The sequence below is a fragment of the Amaranthus tricolor genome, chromosome 8, assembly GCF_026212465.1.
Source record: "Amaranthus tricolor cultivar Red isolate AtriRed21 chromosome 8, ASM2621246v1, whole genome shotgun sequence".
Taxonomy (NCBI): Eukaryota; Viridiplantae; Streptophyta; class Magnoliopsida; order Caryophyllales; family Amaranthaceae; genus Amaranthus; species Amaranthus tricolor.
The window spans coordinates 9607997-9627597 of record NC_080054.1 but is presented as its reverse complement, the minus strand read 5'-3'; the positions used below and the strand labels follow the sequence as shown (position 1 = coordinate 9627597).

Genomic DNA, 19601 nt, shown 5'->3' with positions numbered 1-19601 from the left:
CTTTGCTACAAGGAGGGATTTTGGGAGAAAGAGATTAGAGAATGGATATGTGTATCCCAAGAAACCAACTGATACGATTGATAAGAATGTTGAAAAAGCACGCTTTCATGATGTTAGGATATATGACACAGTACGTGGGATATTTGAGGTCACCACTGGTTGTGGCAACGGGATAAAAGGAAAAGGTGGAAAATGCTACATGGTTAACCTCACAGCAACATCATGCTCTTGTCAAAAACTAACCATATTTAAGTTACCGTGCTCACATGTTCTTGCAGTATGTCGAGCTCGTAACATTTCGTATGATGCTTTTGTGGACCCTTCATTTCGCACTACAGAATACGTATCCACATATAAGAAGACTTTTATGCCTGTTCCAAACATGTTCACGTGTGATCCTTGGAATGGTCCTACAGTTGTTCCAGATCCCTCAACTAAGCGTGGAAAGGGTCGTCCGCGATCAACTCGCATAAGGAACAAAATGGATACATCTTTGACGCGTCCTCGTAACACAGGTAGAATTTGTGGATTTAGTGGTCATAATAATAAAACATGTCCTGGAAGGTCAACAAAGTATGTTTTATTTTAATATTTTGTCATGATGTTGAGTCTAATAATATTTTTGTGAATTTTATAACACTTATGTATGTAACAGCGATAATGGCGATGCCGGGCCCAGTTGATCCATCAGTACTTACGCTTCAGGCGACACACAACAGCTTAGCTGCCTAGGAGGGCTCCACTACCTAGTTGTTTACTTGTCAGCACTACCAGGCGAATACGTTACATTGGCAGGTAGATGACAGAGTTTTAGAGGTAGTGGAATTAGCTGGTTTTAGTTATATTCACAGGTTGTTGGGCGGGGGTTTAGAGTTCGATCGAGCTCTTATCACTGCATTAGTGGAGAAGTGGAGGCCGGAGACTAATACCTTCCACCTCACGGTTGGCGAGGCAACAATCACGTTGCAAGATGTGGCAGTTATAATGGGACTGCCCATTAAAGGACAAGCAGTGATAGGTCATGGAGAGGAAAATTGGCCAGCATTAGTTCATGAGCTACTAGGGGTTTGGCCAGAAAACCCTCAAGACCCCACATAGCTGAAGATCATCACTGGATCCTCGTTGAAGTTAACTTGGCTCAAAGAGCATTTCAGCGTGCTAGAGGATGACGCAGATGATAATACAGTAGATAGACATGTGCGAGCGTACATTTTGTACATGTTTGGATGCATCTTGTTTCCAAACAAGAGCGGTGACTCGGTCCAGTTGATCTATCTCCTTCTTCTAGGAGACTTGGAGCGGGTAGATGAGTATAGTTGGGGAAGTGCTACCCTTGCGTATCTGTATTGTAATTTATGTCGAGCATCTCATAAGGGTGCCAAGGACATTGGATGCTGCTTATTGTTATAGATATGAATAAATTGTATATATTACTGAGTATATTGATTTCTATTACAGATGACATGGCAGCCTTACAAAACGGCTAAGATGGACGCTTTGCCACACATATGTAGATCGGGTCACGAGATTTGGAGATCGCGTTGTCCACTTATTTTCTTTGACATCGTCGAACTACATCTCTCGGATCGTGACATACATCAATTCGGTTTAAATCAGTTTATTCCGCATGCCTGTGACACCCAACCTCAACTACATGCGATTGATCGGAGGACTGGGGACAAGAACTACGTCATACGACATAGATCGCAGGTAGATGCGTGGAATGACCAAGCATCTCGATTGGTTCAAGGAGATAACTACACCGGTCAAAGCTCTATTGCATACATGAATTGGTACAGGCGTATCTCCATGCTACGCCTCACGAACACCATATTTGCACAGCCAGGATCACATTACCATCCGACATCTACGTTACTGGTACGTCTTCTTTTAACACTCATAACATATAGTAATACTTTTATGTGATTTTTTTAACAATATAATGATAACATACAAGCTGAGCGCATCCGATCGGTCCTCATACAATGCAATGACACGATTCACGGGGCCACTACATCGCTAATTGATGTGGCGTATCGGCTATGTTCTCAAACCCTTGGCTCCATTAATGCGTCATTGACCGATGCATTGAATCAAGCGGGGTATGAGTACCTCATTCCAACTCCACCCATCATTGGTGAGGTTGATGATACGTTCCACACTCCTTCTCCACAGAGTTCGCCCCACCAAGGTAGCTCTTCCAGAGGATCAAGTAGTCGGTCCACAAGAGGTCGCGAGCGTTCATCTACTCGAGGTCGGTCTTCCAGATCCCCATCGACATCCGGTGCTATGTCGCCATTCGTTTCTCTAGCTTCCATGACTACTCCTCCACATCCATCACCTCCGCAAAGGATCATCACATATCAGCATGCTAGGCAAAGACGAGCTCCTGCTCTTAATGTCATTGCAGAGGTTGACAAGTATACACCATCCTCATCCACCGGTGCGCAGAACAAAAAAGGCTGAGGATTATAGTTTAACACACTTTGTATGAATTTATATGCTTTGAAATTCTTGTATCACTTTCCATGATTGTAATATATCTTCGCATTATTTTCATAATTAATGTTTTCAAATCAAGCTGGTTCGTAGTTGATTGTTATGGAATAGATGGTATTGAACTAGTTTAATGCAGGTTGTGCTAACTATTTATGGGAATTGAAAGAACAAAATAAAATGTTGCAAGGGCACGGAGCAAACCGCCAAATGAGATGGCGGTTCACCGAGAGCAAACCGCCACATGAGATGGCGGTTTACTGTGCAATGTTCACTCTGGGACAACCGCTACTTCATGTGGCGGTTTACTATGGACCACAAACCGCCATCTCATTTGGCGGTTTTCACTGGAAAATTAAAAAAAAAAAAGCTATTTTCCACGTGGATGGTATATTGGGAAATATTTTTCCATTTCATGCAAAGTGAGAAATACTTATAGAATTAGCAAGATTATGGGAAAAGATTCTACAATTTTTAGTGTGACCCTTGAATTTTGAAGTGTCATTTGGTACTTACCACAACTTTTGTTTTAGCATGATGTGTAAACGGTAGTGTATTCAAGTATTTGAAAATCCGATGATAATACATATATCAATTTTTAGTGAAAACTGTCATTTTCAGACCATTTTTAGTTTTGCAAGCCTCAATCTAGCCCGACCTATTTTCATTTTTTGCCCGGTCCAGTTTGTATTCGAGCCATTGCACAAGACTGACATAGTATAAATGAGTAATCTTTAAACCTTAAGAAATTTCAACATATACAACTATTATAGTACAATGATCACAGATTTTCCTTAATGGTTAAAGAATTTACATATTCAGCTACTTGTACACATGTTATGGTGCAAGTAGGGATGGCCGGCCGCGCCCTTCTATAATAACCATGTAACACACTTTCCTGAAGTTAGAATCTGGAGTAACTCAATATCTTCATACTTGCAACAGAATCCTTATGAACACTTCTTTTGCTTATACTTCATAGCACAAATAACGTACACTAACAAGTTCGCCAAGCTGAGACCAGCCCATAAAAAGAAGTAATTATAAAGCTGACCGTTATTCAGATTATCTGGTATCCATCCAGGTTTACCTCCTGCGGTTGTAACTGCTGTCACAATCGTTAGGACTAGAGAGTTTGAGTAACTTCCCAATGACGATGTTAAGAGCGAGAATGCAGTGCATAAACTTCGCATGGCATCAGGTGATTGATCGTAGAAAAATTCCATTTTTCCAATGTAGAAGAAAATCTCTGCAGCACCCATCAAAAAGTATTGTGGTATTTGCCAGAAGATGCTAAGTGAGGACGCAGCTGTCTCATTGGACGAACCCAGTTTTGATGCAAAGTGCAATCGCCTGATCTCTATTAACCCGGCAACTAACATGCAGAAAATGGAGATTACTTGGCCGATACCCATTCTTTGTAGTTCGGTGAACCCTTTTGCTTTGCCAGTATATTTCCGAGCTAAAGGCACGAGAATCTTATCATAGAAAGGAATCCAGAAAAGAATGCTGAAAATACTGAAGGTTGACAAAGATGCGGCTGGGATAAGTAAAGGACCTATCATTCTGTTCATGACCATTCCCTGCTCGATGAATGTAGTCGACATTTGGTCGTAAACAGCTGAAAAGATGATTGATGTTGCCCAAATAGGTGCCATACGGATCAAGACCTTTAGTTCTTCGACCTGTGTTACAGTGCACAATCTCCAATTATTGGAGAAATCCCCAGTTTGCAATTCAGTAGCCGACAATACAGCTGCTTTATCCAGGAACCTGCAGGAATGCACCGTAAGCTAGCTCATTATACACATACTATTTATACAAAGGTTGTCGCACTTACAAAATATATATACGAGAATGAGAAGGAAAAGCTTGGGATCAAGGATTTTTCCAACTCAAGATAATGCTGTCAAGCATCTACAGAGATAAGTCAGATAACACTTATCTACCAATATATCTACCAAGAACAGCAGCAAACTAAGGTGAATGATAAAAGCCTGACCAACGGTCCAGGCTGTTGCCTAAGTGAGGGACATTTTGTCGGGTTTTTTGGTCAGGCCTGAATAAATAGCTCTATGTACATATTGATGGGAGGAATCCGGATGCCAGTCACAGGCACATGATCAATTGCCAAGTCATAAACAGCAACAAAGACTTGTTAAGGTTTATGACTTCAGTACTTTCAGGTTTTCTATGCTTAGTGCAAAAATGTCGTAATGTTCACGGTTGTGGTAACAACAAGGTGATGTGGTAACAGGATTGAAGTGGTTATCGTACCGTCAAATATCAGGTGAAATTATAAGATATCCCTTGTTTTTTTACACTTTGACAGCAAACTTTGACAGCAAGGGTAATATCGATTCGGTTGAATTTGAAAACATTTACAACACAACCGCGACCAATATGACTGACGTGGCCTTGTTTTTGCACTATGTTTCTATGTTTAACTTTTATAAGATCATAACTATGTAGTTTTCCTAATTTAAGGTGTGTAGGTGGTAAGCATTAGTATGACAAGGTAGCTTAGGAATGTTTACAAAATATTTACGATAGAAAGTCACATTTTTCTACTTTCATAGATTTCTTTTTACTACTCTTCGTAAAATAGTTTTTATTGATCATACCATAGTAAACAAAAATTTAAGATACACAAACGCTTAGAAAAGCTAAAAGAAGCAAGGGTTTTTACTTGATTTCTTCAGTATGCTCCAGCTTCCGACTCCCTTCAATTGTTGAATGTGTATCTGAAGTCTCGTACAGAAGGCTACTATCTTCTGGAACCTTTAATCTGAACTTTGATATTGATGCAACTAAGACCTGACATATTCTTGTTAAGGGACTTCCTCCAGGTCTTTGAAACCTGTAGAGCCGAGTTCCACAAAAGAAAAATATAATTGAAATCACCATAAAAGAGGAGGGAATTCCAAACCCAATGTCCCATCCCACATTTTCTTGTATCCAAACAATAAGAGTACTTGCTATCAGACAACCAATGCTTATAGTAAAATAGAACCAGTTGAAAAAAGATGCCTTCTGTATCCTTTCATAAGAATCAGTGTCATCAAATTGATCTGCGCCAAACGAGGAGATACATGGCTTGATTCCTCCCATTCCTAGTGAAACAAGATAAAGCCCCGTATATAATATTGCATACTGTGATGGAGTTGCGGAAGGGCAAACAGAACCTTCACAATCACCAGGCCTAAACATGGGAACTGATGCCGATAGCGTCAAAGTAGACATTCCCTTTAACATATAAGAACAAACACTGTCAAGATATGCCATTAAATACAGTGTAAGAAAGAGACATGTAAAAACTAGAAGGGGGAGAGGGGCATGGGCGGGTAATACCACTACCATGCAAGGTAGCAAAAGCACTTATATCCCCTATATTTCTCTGAATGATTTTTACTAATCAAAACGGATTTTTGCAGATCAGTGTTTTTCGTAGGGTGAGATGGTAGATAATCGAAATGAATGGTGAAGCATTCATGTGGATGGAAACGCTAATCTCTTGGGATTGAGGCTTTGGCGTTGTTGTGTACTTGGTGTTTTTCACAATAGCAGTAATCGATTTTCAGGGATGGCATTTTAACTAGATTATTTTAAACTGATATTTACTGATAAAACAGATTCTACGGACATATATTTTAAAAGTTTAATCTGTTTATAATTAAAAGTTTTTAACTAAAAAATAATAGTGAAAGAGCAATTTGAGCTAGTCTACAATACAGCTCTAACACACAGGAGAAGTAATGTACAACAAGGCAGAAAAGTTGAGAGATTACGATGAAATGAATGATGGAGAAGACAGCAATGGACCAATACTTTCCCCAATACGCATCAGCCAAGAAAGCTCCAATAAGAGGTGTTATGTAACATGTTCCTGACCAGGTGGAGACCATTCTTGCAGCGGAGACATTTCCTTCATGCAACTTTTGGGTGAGATAACTAACCAAGTTTGTGTTGACGCCATAAAAGGCAAGACGTTCACAAATCTCATTACCTAATCACGAAAGGAAGAATAGGGGGAATTAACAAGCAAACACTTAAGATTAAATCTTTCTGAAAACTGATAAGAATAATAACATTGTACAGAAATTATCATACCAACATACCAAGAATGAAATAGCAAGCTTTCCAATTTCCAGTTTTGCTCTTGAGAACAGATTTCCCTTCAAAATCAACGGAGCCGTCTCCAGTAAAAAGGTCAATATTCTCCTCCTAATAATATAAAAATAAAGATGAGGAGCAGACAATTTACCGTTCGAAATCCACAATGGATCACACAGATTCTAAACAACGGATAGTGCACAATTTATATGTTGAAGTATCAATTGTTAACCCATATGTGAGCTGTCCCACAGTCGAAAAAGAGTGGAGAATAATAACATTTTACAAACTTGAGGAGTAACTCTAAAGGGAAGTAGATTCATCAATCTAAATTTAGAAGCAATTATGAGTACCATGTAGCAATTGGCTAACTAGAAGTGGGTAACAAGTACAAGCAGCAATTACGACTCTTAATCAAGTTAAGCTTCCGAGAGCATACTGCAACAACATGGTTTTGATCGAATCTCAAAATGGTGATGCAGTAACGAAATTGATGATGATGATGCGGTAATCATAACACCAAATACTGGCTGAAATCATGAAATGGCCCTCAACACGGTTTCTATGACGCTGCCAGTTCGATGTAATGCGGCCTTGTTGGAGGCTCGCAGCCTATATTTGGCTACGCTCAAAACCTTTATCATACGGTTAAGATATGGTGAAGTTGGCGATATTTTACGTTTATGACCAGAGATAAACCAAATTAGCGCATTCAATATTCACAAATAATTTTTGAATTTGATCAAGTTACCAGTAATATAACAATCAAACACCCATGTGCTATACAGTGAGCTAATTCGGCTATCCAAGTAGATGAAGTAGTTTATAAGATAAGACTTAAAAACACATTTTTTTTTCTTTTCTTTTATCTATCATATACGTGAATTTATATTGATAGTTACTTAGATTAAAAACTTCAATTCCTCAAGACTTGATAGTTGATAGAAATTAAATGAATAAATTTGTCTCACAGATTTCCAGAAAACCAAAAAAAAATCTAATAAAACGCCATAAATGAGCAATTTCTGCATAAGAAAACTCCTCATCATACATAGGAATTAATCATCAACATAAGGATGACATGCAAACCAAATTTTAACCCATTTAAGTACAGAGAATTGAACCAATTTAACTGCTTTTAGAGACAGGATTCACTAACCTCCTTAGGAATCGAACAGAGAAAATTATAGTCGATTTTAGGCTATTTTTTTGACTAATTTGAGCAAACTATGAATTCAAAAAGCAAAGTAGCCATGAAATTTACACTTGTATAAACACAATCTTAATCCTTCGACAACAGTCAACAGGTAAACAAAATATGAAGAAAGTAATTAAAACAAGATAAACCAAATTCCAAACGAGAAAATTTTTCGGAGATGATCAGATTCCAATTGTTCAAATGAGCTTTCATGGAACAACAATCCAAATATTATAATCAAACCCCCAAAAAAAAAAGAAAAAGAAAAAAGCAGCAGTTGTTGAAGGAGAAAGAGAGAGACCTGCAGAAGTGCAGCTTCTAAAAGAAGATTTTGATCATCAAGAACACCCATCTCCTGAATTAAGTGATGTTTATCTTTCCTTCTCCAACGCCTCACTTTCATTCTTTTAAAGTCCACTTTCCATCCAGAGTTTTATTCACCATGGCTTGATTTTTATTACTTTACATAACATTTGAAAATTTTCAACTTAGTCATATATACTTATATAGTAGGACTGTAGGAGTAATATATTTGTCTTACCAATTAATTCCTCCGTTTGGAAATATCTATATTATGATTAATGTCTAATTGAAAATATAGTCAAGTGGAATCTTATTTCAATCGTTTAATCATATATTCTCATATTATTAATATTTTATAATTTTTAGATTTATATAATTTACTATATAAATGAACAAAATAACACATTAGATTACGTAAAAAGTCAAATATAGCAAATATAATGGAACGGAGTAAGTATACTTTGAAAAAATATCAGTTGTGATTGCCCTAACGGAACATTGACTCGGAGGTGTCCATTTGATTTTTTAGATCAATTTTGGATAAATCTAGTCGATTCAATATCATTATCGGGTTTTGTGTCCACATTGAATTTTACACTATTATAAACTTATTTTAAAGTCGGGTTCGGTTTCAAAGTCGATCATCAGACTTGTTTTGAATAACTCTAATCATAAGAGTGATATAATAAGCTCACAACATAATTTTTTTTATTAAAAAAATATCAATTTGATCTTTTCGAAAATTTTTACAACACGATCGCAGTGCTAGTAGGCTATCAAATAAATTAGGTTGGGTCGAACTCGAGTTCGGGTCATATATAAACAGGTCAGAAAAACCTTGACCCGAACTCAACCCATTTAGTTAATTGAATCAAAATCACAACTCTAACCCAACCTGCAACAGATCAGATCGAACTGATTTCAACCCACTTAACCTGTTTATAGTTTTTTGTTTTCATTCTAACGTTTTTGACATTGTTTATATCAAATTTTTTAGGCCTTAATTTTAACTTTTATGTTTTTTTTGTTTATTTTGTAATTACTATAAAAAATAAGAAAATATTAAATAAATTAAGTTTAGGTTATACTTACTGATTCCTTTAAAAAAAGTTATACTTATTGATTTAACTCGAAACTAACACATTTAATTAAATGGGTTTACAAGTTTGTTTGAGGTTTAAAATAATAATCTGAATCTAACCCATTTAATAAACAGATCAGGCCGGATCAACCCATTTAATTAATTGGATCAAAAGTCTCTATCCAAACCCACTTATTTCTAATTAGGTTTAGGTCGAATTAACAGATCCGGTCACCTTTTACTAGTCCTAATTGCCAGACCACATTATTTATGAGATATATCTATTATAAAAACAAAAATGAGAAAGAAAATAAAAATAGTCGATAGTGACATCCTTTCCACTTTCACTTGCATATTTTTAATATTTATGATTGGGTCACCTCTTATTCATTATTATTATTTCAAATATCTTTGATTGTATTTAAATAAAATTTTAAAAAAGTTAATATTAATAAAATTTATATTAAAATAAATTAAATAAGATTTTACCTGATTATATTTTAACTTATAAATTAAAAATAAAATAACTATTAAAAATTATTGATAAATAGTGCTCAAAATCATAATAATAGTAAATAATAACATGATACTAAAGCCTTAAAAAAAGATGCACCCTGTTAAACAGTACAAATTGCAAAAGTTGATTAAGACGGATAATGTTAATTTATGTAGGATATCAACGTAATTAGTTGTTGAATGGCTTGCGTCTTGCTTTAACAACTTGCATTTGATGCAATTTAAATTAGGAGTGTGGTCTGAGCACGCCACTTCCATTCACCTGAGCAAAATATGGTGAAACACTTCTGGTTACGTTGATAGTCATTCTCTTTTCATATCAAATGTTCTTTCGAATATAATTTATAAATTTTTGTGCAAAATTTTAATTATGATTATCGATGTACATGAAAGATTTGTATGAAAAAACATATTTATGTGAAATCTTATTATATTCGTCTTAATATATACTTTTGAAATATAAACTTTTTAGAATATCTAAAAACTCACAATTAAAATTAGAAAAATTATGTAGAATAATCTAACCTTCTACTGATTGTCCTATAATAATCCTAATTTTTGCTTAAACATGAATAATCCAACTATATGGCGTGTTTACTAAGAATGCAACAAAGTAACATTTTACCTATACAACAAGTCATTTTGCAAAAAAAATGAAAAAGTAAATACATAATTAAGTTATAAAAAAATTAAAAAATTAAAAAATTAAAAAAATGAAATCAATGAAGATTATTTTTGATTTTAAATGTTAATTTTTTATATTTATGATTTTTGATTTTATTAGTTTTTTGTAGCATATAACTTGTAAAACCCGGTCACTATATGGGCAACAATGTTTTTTGGGTAAGTAAGTCTAAAGTTCGATTTTTTCATGGTTAATCAAAAGTTAGAGTTATTGTAGGAAATTTAATAAAGGGTTGGTTTATTCTATGTAATTTTTTCCTTAAAATTAATTGACTTTTGAGTTTGCAATGGGTTTTTCAAAAAACTAAATCGGAAGAACAAATGAAAACAGAGAAAGAATAAAGAACACCTAAGGTAAGTATGTGATTATTTGAACTTATCTTATTAATTGGTTTCACCAGCGAATCCAAAATACCGAGTATAGGTTTAACTGAATATTTATGCATATGTTCTTAATCAACTTGGTTGTTATTCTTTTTCTGTGTTATATATTATATTATTCAACTAGATTTTAATTAAATAACTCAGGCTATAACATAGGAAAGCCCAAGCTAAATTCTCGTCTGATTGTTCGCAAAGAGGCAAAACCTCAAAAAAATGTGAAGGGATAAAAAATTGTTTTGGCCTATCTTGTACGGTCTCGATATGAGACGGTCCATCTTCCTTCCCAATCCTATTTCATTACTAGGTAAAAAAAGGAAAAAGTGAAAGTATAATAACTACTATAATTAAAAACACTATTCACGAAAATGATTTTCAAACCGCCAAAATTTCAAGCTCGACATTTTGAAAACAAAATCAAGAAGATTTGGACATTCAATTCTTTACAAATCTATGTAAATCTTTAAGAAACTATCGAGAAAATCGATATATTACTCCAAAGTCATTAGTGGCTCCTACGATCCTACCTTAGTACGGTTTGGAGAGTTCGGTGAATGCCATTTTACCCTTATTAGTGATAAAAAAATTTATTTTAACCGATACTTAGTAACAAAAATCATGTGCTACCAAACTTAAAATTAATCACATAATTAAATAAGTCATTTTAAAATTATTCCTCTAAAATTTATAAGCAAAAATTATAATTGCTTGATCCCATCTAAAGCGGACAAGATCGTCCAATTATGGTGTGTAATTCTCTTCAGCATAAAGGAAAAAAGTATGCAATTTTCACAAATTGCATAAGAGCATAACCAATGGTGGGTAAAATACTCACCTAAATACCCATCTTATGATTTGTTTTTTTTGTTTTTTTTTTCATTCTTATGGTAATAATGACTTTTGTTTTGTGATAAATATACATAAAATGGGCATCTATGTATAATGAAAAAAAATAGGAATTTCAATATGATTTTTTTAGAGAATAAAAATTATATATATTGAAAAAAGCAAAATAAATAACGTGGATAATACTTTTCACGTGTATCGAAATGAAAAATTCATCCGTATTTCACAATATACTCATTCATGTCTCAAGTAAGTTTTGCTCACAACATCAGTATCCACTTTATCAGTCAAAATTTGCTATTACAGCAGCTTTATGAAGGTATCTGCAGAATAAGGCAATATTTTTACTTTTGTTGGAACTCTTTATTTTGATCTTATTATAGAAATTCAACGCCAGTTATGCCACACAGGTAGCAGCAGTTTTCGGAGGGAAGCTTCGTGTGCTTGTACCTTATCAATGGAACATGTCATGGTAACATTTATTTAATCGATTTATTTAAATTAATAATGTCATATTACCTTAATACCCTTTGACCTTTCGTGTTGATCTTGACTTTCAGTGAATTGGCTTTTTCTGAATTCCCCAACCTCTTTAATTGGCCCATGAGCTAGTAACCTCTAAATACCCTAACTTCTCTCTGGTAAGTAACTTCCAAATGACCTAACTTCCTTCTGATAACTACCTCTCATTCCTCACCATCATGCTTCCCCATCTTTTATGCTGGTAACTGTCCCCCATTATCTAACTTACCTTCTCCCAGAGAATAACTTCCTCTCCATCATTATAAATAGAGGCAGTCAGCATCAAGGGAAAGGATCATCTGAGAATAACCCTTCTAATATCCTTACTCATACTCCTTTTCATTAGCCTACCCAAATACAAGGAATCTCAACCCCGACATCTCTGTTCCTGCATTCAATCTATAATCGTTTATTCATTAATCTCACATCTCCGTTCTAACTTGAGCGTCGGAGGGGTTTTCCGGGAGATCACCCCCGGACAAGGCTAACGTGTTGTGTTGCAGGAATTCAAGTCATTTCCTTCCACGAATCGCCGTTCCTGACAACGCCTCCACTTCCAGTATTTCAAGTGTCTTGCACTTCCTTGTTTCATCACAAAAACAGAACAGATTATCAAGAGTCTTCTTTAATAAAATGCAAGTTATGCAACAACCTCTAACCAGCCAAAAACATGTCGAACATTAATCAATAAATGGATCCTAAGATTCTGAGACTCCCAGTATTAAGCCGTGACTACGTCACATAATCTCACTGTAGTTCACTCATGTGGACACAGAACACCCGTGGGCTCGGGCACACAAACCCACGGGTCAAGAGTATTAACTTGCACATACACGTGTGAGATTCATTGTTTCCCAAAATCATATGATAGTAGGAGGACTAGCTCATCCAATATATACGCAAGTCAACAAATTCACTATTTTATTGATGTGGAATTTTGTCTCACATATAAAGTATTTCCAACACCCAACACTCGTTTACCCTTAAAAAGCTATGAATTCATGATTCAACAAGCTATAAATATGAACATGAATTAGTCTTTACTTTTCAATCTAATGGTGTAAATAACAAGATTCTACCTAACAACAACATTTCATTATCCCAATCCTAGATTATAAAAATTGATTAATCAAATACATATCCAATATAAAAAGGCTTGGTATTTTTTATGCTAATAATTTTTAGAAGGAATCAATCCTAGGAAACACTCTTCTGTTTATATTTCATGGCACAGATTATATACACTAACAGGTTCAAGAAGCTAAAACCAGCTAATAGCCAGAAAAAATTATAAAGACGACCATTATTTAGATTATTAGGTATCCATCCGGGTTCCCCACCGGCTGTGGTTACGACTGTAACAATAGTTAGAATCAATGAGCTTAGATAATCTCCCAATGAAACAGTTACCAAAACAAGTGCACTACATAAACTTCTCATAGCGTCAGGCGATTGGTCATAGAAGAACTCAACCTGCCCAATGCATGTAAACACCTCTGCAGCTCCAACCAAGAAAAACTGCGGAATTTGCCACAAGATGCTAAGTGGGACTTCAACACGTTCCTCGACTAAACCTAGCTCTTCTGCAATTTGCAAACGCTTGATTTCGACAATTGCAGCAGATACCACGGCAAGGATAGAGATAAAGAGGCCAATCCCCATCCTCTGAAGATCTGAGAACCCTCTTTCGTTTCCAGTAAACTTCCTAAGAGAAGGAACGAGAAGTTTATCGTAGATCGGCACCCAAATTATTACACTAATGACACTGAACGTGGAAACAGATGCTGCCGGGATAGTGAAGGTTCCGACTTTTCTGTCCATGAGCATTCCCTGCTCAATAAACAGTGTTGCCATCTGGGCATAGACAGCAGAAAATACAATCCCGGTTGCCCATATAGGGAACATACGGATTAAAATTTTCAATTCTTCGACTTGTGTTACAGTGCACAATCTCCATTGATTGTGAATTTTTCCACTTTTTAAATCAAACTCCGATAAAATAGCTGCTTTATCAAGCCACCTGCAGGAAAGCATTAATAAACATCATGCAGCTTTGGCTTGCAACACAACCATTTTTCATCATAAATTAGTTTTCAATAGAAAAAGTCAGCTTCATCGTAATAATAATTCAGTTCAACAAAAATCGAGTGAATAGAGTAAGAACCAAGTAAATCGTAAAAGGAACATTGCTAATAAAGATTGATCAGAAGAGTTCAAATAAGTTAGAGACGCAAAAATTACTTCAGGTCTTCTGAGTGTTCTAACTTTCGACTTCCTTTGATCACTGAAAGCCTGTCTGGAGTTTCATACAAGAGAGTACCATCTTCTGGAACCTCCAACCCACGCTTATGGAATGCTGCAACCACAACCTGACAGATTCTCGTCAATGGACTACCCCCAGGTTTTTGAAACCTATAGAGAGTCGTTCCAGATAAGAAACTTGCAATAGCAATGCCCATGAATAATGCAGGAATCCCAAATCCTATATCCCATCCAACATTTTCTTGTATCCAAACAATAAAGGTACCTGCTACAAGTGAACCAATGTTGATCGAGAAGTAAAACCAATTGAAAAATGATCCTTTCTTTACCCTCTCAATCGGGTCAGTATCATCAAACTGGTCAGCACCGAAGGAGGAAACACATGGTTTAATCCCTCCTGTTCCTAGTGCAATCAGATAAAGTCCTGAAAACAGTATTGCATTTTGTACTGAAGTTGCTGAAGGACAGACCAAATCTTCACAATTAGAGGGATTAAAAGCAGGAGCTGATGCAGACAAGGCCATTGTACACATCCCCTACAATATGTAAAAAAATATAATGGTTTGAGAAAGACAACAAATACATAAGATACAAAGTAAAGATTATGTTGTAAAGTAAAACAAATCTGCAAGGGCATGAATGCATTTAAAGTAATGTATTAAGGATGTAGCAAAACACAACCTGGAAAATATGAAGGTGAGTTGAGCAAATAATAAGGGGCCGAGATAGGACCAAAAAGTGGAAATGTCATAATTTATAATGTCACGAACAAAAGGGAATATGAAGAGAGACTACCCACCACCCTTACAGTCAATCTACATAGCATGGTAGCAGAAAAACAAAATGAAAAAAAGAGATTCAGAAATTACGACGCAGTAAATTGTGGAAAAGACAGCAATTGTGCAATATCTTCCACAGTAAGCATCAGCCAAGAAAGCTCCAACAAGAGATGTAAGGTAACATGTCCCTGCCCAGGTATTGACATTTCTTGCAGCACTAACATTTCCTTCATGCATTTTGTTGGTAAGGTAGTTGACGAGATTTGTTGCAATACCATAGTAAGCAAGACGTTCACAAAATTCAGTACCTGTTCAAAGATGATCACCATGAAAAGTGCAAGTTACAATTTACAAAGAAAACGATACTGCACCAAAAGGAGTATCTTAGTATACCAAGCACAATAGAGCAGGATCTCCAGTTGCCAGTTTTGCTCTTCAAAGCAGGATTCCCATGAAAATCAACAGACCCATCTCCAACATATATCTCACAGTTTTCATCCTGTTCATGTTAAATCAAAGCCATAAGTTTGTAAACCCTGTTGCAAGTATCTTAGTATATCTTATAATATCATTGGGTGCAGACTTCTATATAGGCTTCCTAAGTTCATAGGTAATGCTTGAAATATGTTTATATCCTAAAGTTTGAATTTTTCCGAAAATCTAAACCCAAAATATCGTATTGGCAACCAATGCAAACAAAATAATGGATATAGAAGAGCAGCTTCAAATGTAAAAATGAAGAAGCTTATTCCTTGGTGAAACTGCTACATTTTCCACTCCTTTTTTAGTGGAAATGTGGCAAACCAACAAGGATGAGGAGTAATTAATTATCTACACTTCCTCTGTGGGGCACAAACTCTCCTCATTACCTACCTTTACACTGAAATCCCAAAGCTCCATAAATGTATCCTATCTTCCAACATTTCAGACCATGCCCTTATTAGGTTGTGATGCTAATTAGTTTTATATGAATGTGTAACATCCTAAGATTATGGTACTATACTCGAGAAAATTTAGACTAGTTATAGTGCAATCTCAATGCATAACTAAGAATACACCTATGATCTACCATTTCGTAGGTATGTGGTTATAAATGGCGATATTAGTAATGAATTATACTTAATTTTGTAAAGGGAGTTTCATATCAATGTTCATGATGATGCTTATCCACTTTCAATTATCTCTTTTTCCCTTATGAATTTCATTACCACATTAGAGGATATTTTCATTTAATAGGTAAACAACTTTACAAATGTAAGGCAATTGTAATTAAAGAAAAGATGCAACTTATCCATTCATGCATTACCTTCATAGCATTAAAAAAATACTAAGAGTAGTATATCTAAATCACATCAAACTTTACTATCAACTCCTACAAAAAATGACCAGTTTTGTCTAGCACAGTGTTGCATAATTCTATTTCACTTTTAGAATTTTCCATACGCTCAAAATGGCCCAAAAGTAGGCCAAAAACCGCCATAATTCGCTTTTTTCGATTTGCAAGAATATCAGCGAATCATGTGACATTGGTCTAGCATGATCCAATCGAATCCCAATAATTGAATTTTATTGATACAACATTCCAATAACCCAATGTCTTTAAGTGACTCCCTACCAAAACAAAGCTTTGGATTAAATGTACGTAACCTTATTCTTATTAGTGATAATAAAGAGATTGTTTTTGATTGACCCTTGATAGCAAACATCATCAACAACTTTACATATATAACAAGCGTACTTGATTAAATGAGTCATTTTGTAAATAGACTGCATCAATCTTTACCATCCAACTCTAGTGAAAATTGACCAAATTTGTCTAGCATGATTTCACAGTCCATCTTCTAGAACTAAAGCTTTGCCATTGTAGATCATTGTACTAGTACTTCTATATGAAATCCTACATTAATATCCTGGCAATCAATAATGAAGTAGGGAACTTTTGTTGACATTAATGGATAAAATGAATCCCACATATTTTGAAACGTAAAAACAAAATTCCAAGGAAGTATCAATATCATCCTACTCCGTCTAAATCATAGAATTTGCAGCAAGTTTCATTTTAGTTTATCATAGAACTTGCTACAATTAGTTACAGTCTATATGAAGATTGTTCTTGAGCAGAGGAACTCTTCGACCGCACTCTCCTTTATGGGTATGAGTTGTCGTCTTTCTTCCCTCCCTAAACCCTGAGTCCCTGATCATAATTTCTATGAGCGGAATATACTATGATGAATAGAATTTGCTACAATTCTATTTTTAGATATGACCTAAACTCTTACTTTATTTATCGTCCACTTGATTAAGTTATTTTTGCATCTCATCCACACGTTTCCTGCAACCCTAAAAAACAACATTGTGTACTTTAGCAATTCTTTTGGGACAGGAGTACAATTTCAATCAGATCCCAACAAATGGATTCTACTATTACAGAGCAAAAATATTTAGAATAGTATATCTAGACCAAATCAATTTTACTTACAAAATTTAGCGAAAATTGACCAATTTTGTCGTCCATGATTTCACTGTCAATCTTTTCCATAAATATAGATCATTGTAGTAGTATTTGTATATCATTAATTAAGGAATACCTACATTAATATTGTGTGAATCAATAATAAAGTAGAGAAGTTTTGGCATTGACGGACTTGATGAATTTGGCCAATTTATTCGAAATCGATGACAGGGAAATTCCAGGAAAGTAGCAATATCATTCTACAATTGAATCAAATCCCAGTAATTGGGTTCTATGGATACAGAAAAAAAGATGATAAAAGTCAATCTGAGGAAGAGAAACCTGAAGAAGAGATTGTTCCAGGAGTAGATCATGATCATCTAAATTACTCATGTCCTTTCTAGCTGTTTGCCTCTTTGCCAAATACTTCAAGTAAGCAATTCCTCCCTTCTCAAATTTCACCTTCTTTTTCTCTTCTTTCTGATTATTGCGAGTCCTCACTCTTCTCCCACAGTACCACCTTTTTCTTGGAGTATACAGTTAGTCATCGAAGCAATAATTACTATCTCTGATCATTTCCCAAAATAATAGGAAAAATATTTTCAATCCTCGTCACTCTTTTCATTTTCTCGCCACCTCTCCCGATAAAATTACGAATTTATCTTTGAATTCAAAAGAAATTGCGATTTTGTCACTGCACTTAAAATTTCCTATATATACCACAATCTCACTAAAATTTTTCTTATCACACTAAAAAAACAAACTTAAAAAAGCAATTTTTTGGAGCAAAAACTAAGTTCAATCCGCAAACAATTAATGGAGGTAATTTTTTTTCGAATGTAATTAATTTTAATTTTTTTTTGAAAACAAAAAAAGTGAAGTGAATCGCACAGATCTGGGCGATTGGACCCCGGTTCAATCACCAAAAAAACTGCGATTGGACCACGGTTGAATCGCACTAAAACGTGCGATTGAACCGGGGTCCAATCGCCGTTTTTTTTGGCGATTGAACCGGGTCCAATCGCCTAGATCTGTGCGCTTCATTTATTTATTTATTTTTTTCGTTTCTTTTTGAATAATAATTATTATTTTTAATTATATTATTATTGTTATTATTATTAATTTATTATTATTGTTAGGGTTTTTCTCACTTATACCTACGTACTTTTAAAAATATTCAATTGTACCCAATAAATTTACCAATTCTCAATTGTACCCAATAATTAGTAGGGTTTTTCTCACTTATACCCACGTACTTTTAAGAATTCTCAGCTGTACCCAATAAATTACCAATTCTCAATTGTACCCCAATAATTAGTAGGGTTTTTCTCACTTATACCCACGTACTCATATTGGTAGCTGAAGCTGTTCAAACTTTGATCTTGGTTGACTTTTGTTATTATTACATCAAAAGGTAATTAAGCTTATTTTTTGAACTAATAACTTTTACGTTTTGTTTAATTATTGGTATTAGAACGTGTAAATGATAATGAAAATTTAAGCTAAATTTGCAAGAAAAAAGTACGTGAAGGCTATTGATCATACTTGTCTTACTCTAGTAATCATTTTTTTTTTTTTATAAAATTCAGTAAAATATTTGTAGAAAAATTAACCACATGTGATCTCATATCGAAGAATTAGAGAGGATTAGACAAGCATATAAACTTAATGGACTACTCCTTTTACTAATTGATTTTAGGATGAAAATTCATTGCACTTGTGTGCAATGAGCTCTCATGAGAAATTTATCAACACTTAATTGTGGATAAAACTTACATCGCCATGAAAATAACATATTACGAAAACTTACTCAAAAAGTCATTTTATTACCGTTGTTTAGTATTTACCATCAAATGGACCGTTAAAGTCGCTACATTATAATGCTACTGGTAATTCTAAAAAAAATATTCAAAAAATATTACTAACGCCTTAAATAAATATAACTAACTGTTGTTAAGTTGTCATTAA

General features: G+C 34.8%; 2 protein-coding genes across 4 annotated transcripts; both read right to left on the bottom strand.

The window, feature by feature from the left end:
• Positions 1-3213: 3213 nt before the first annotated feature.
• LOC130820558 (protein NRT1/ PTR FAMILY 8.3-like) lies at positions 3214-8286 on the bottom strand. Its single transcript, XM_057685974.1, has 5 exons — positions 8109-8286; positions 6615-6720; positions 6285-6502; positions 5186-5742; positions 3214-4269 (listed from the first exon to the last, which is right to left on the bottom strand). Exons 1-5 carry the CDS (start codon positions 8208-8210, stop codon positions 3447-3449), a joined length of 1806 nt encoding a protein of 601 aa, XP_057541957.1. The 5' UTR covers positions 8211-8286; the 3' UTR covers positions 3214-3446.
• Positions 8287-13142: 4856 nt separating this feature from the next.
• On the bottom strand, positions 13143-18330 carry LOC130820557 (protein NRT1/ PTR FAMILY 8.3-like). 3 transcript variants are annotated; one of them, XM_057685973.1, is made up of 7 exons: positions 17976-18210; positions 17661-17769; positions 17461-17521; positions 15575-15680; positions 15272-15489; positions 14382-14938; positions 13143-14160 (listed from the first exon to the last, which is right to left on the bottom strand). In XM_057685973.1, the coding sequence occupies exons 3-7, from the start codon at positions 17500-17502 to the stop codon at positions 13338-13340; spliced, it is 1746 nt and encodes a 581-aa protein (XP_057541956.1). In that variant the 5' UTR covers positions 17503-17521; positions 17661-17769; positions 17976-18210; the 3' UTR covers positions 13143-13337. The 3 variants fall into 3 exon arrangements, with proteins under 3 accessions (XP_057541956.1, XP_057541954.1, XP_057541955.1); XM_057685971.1 differs by lacking the exon at positions 17661-17769 and having other exon boundaries at positions 17976-18330; XM_057685972.1 differs by lacking the exons at positions 17461-17521; positions 17661-17769 and having other exon boundaries at positions 17976-18330.
• Positions 18331-19601: the final 1271 nt, after the last annotated feature.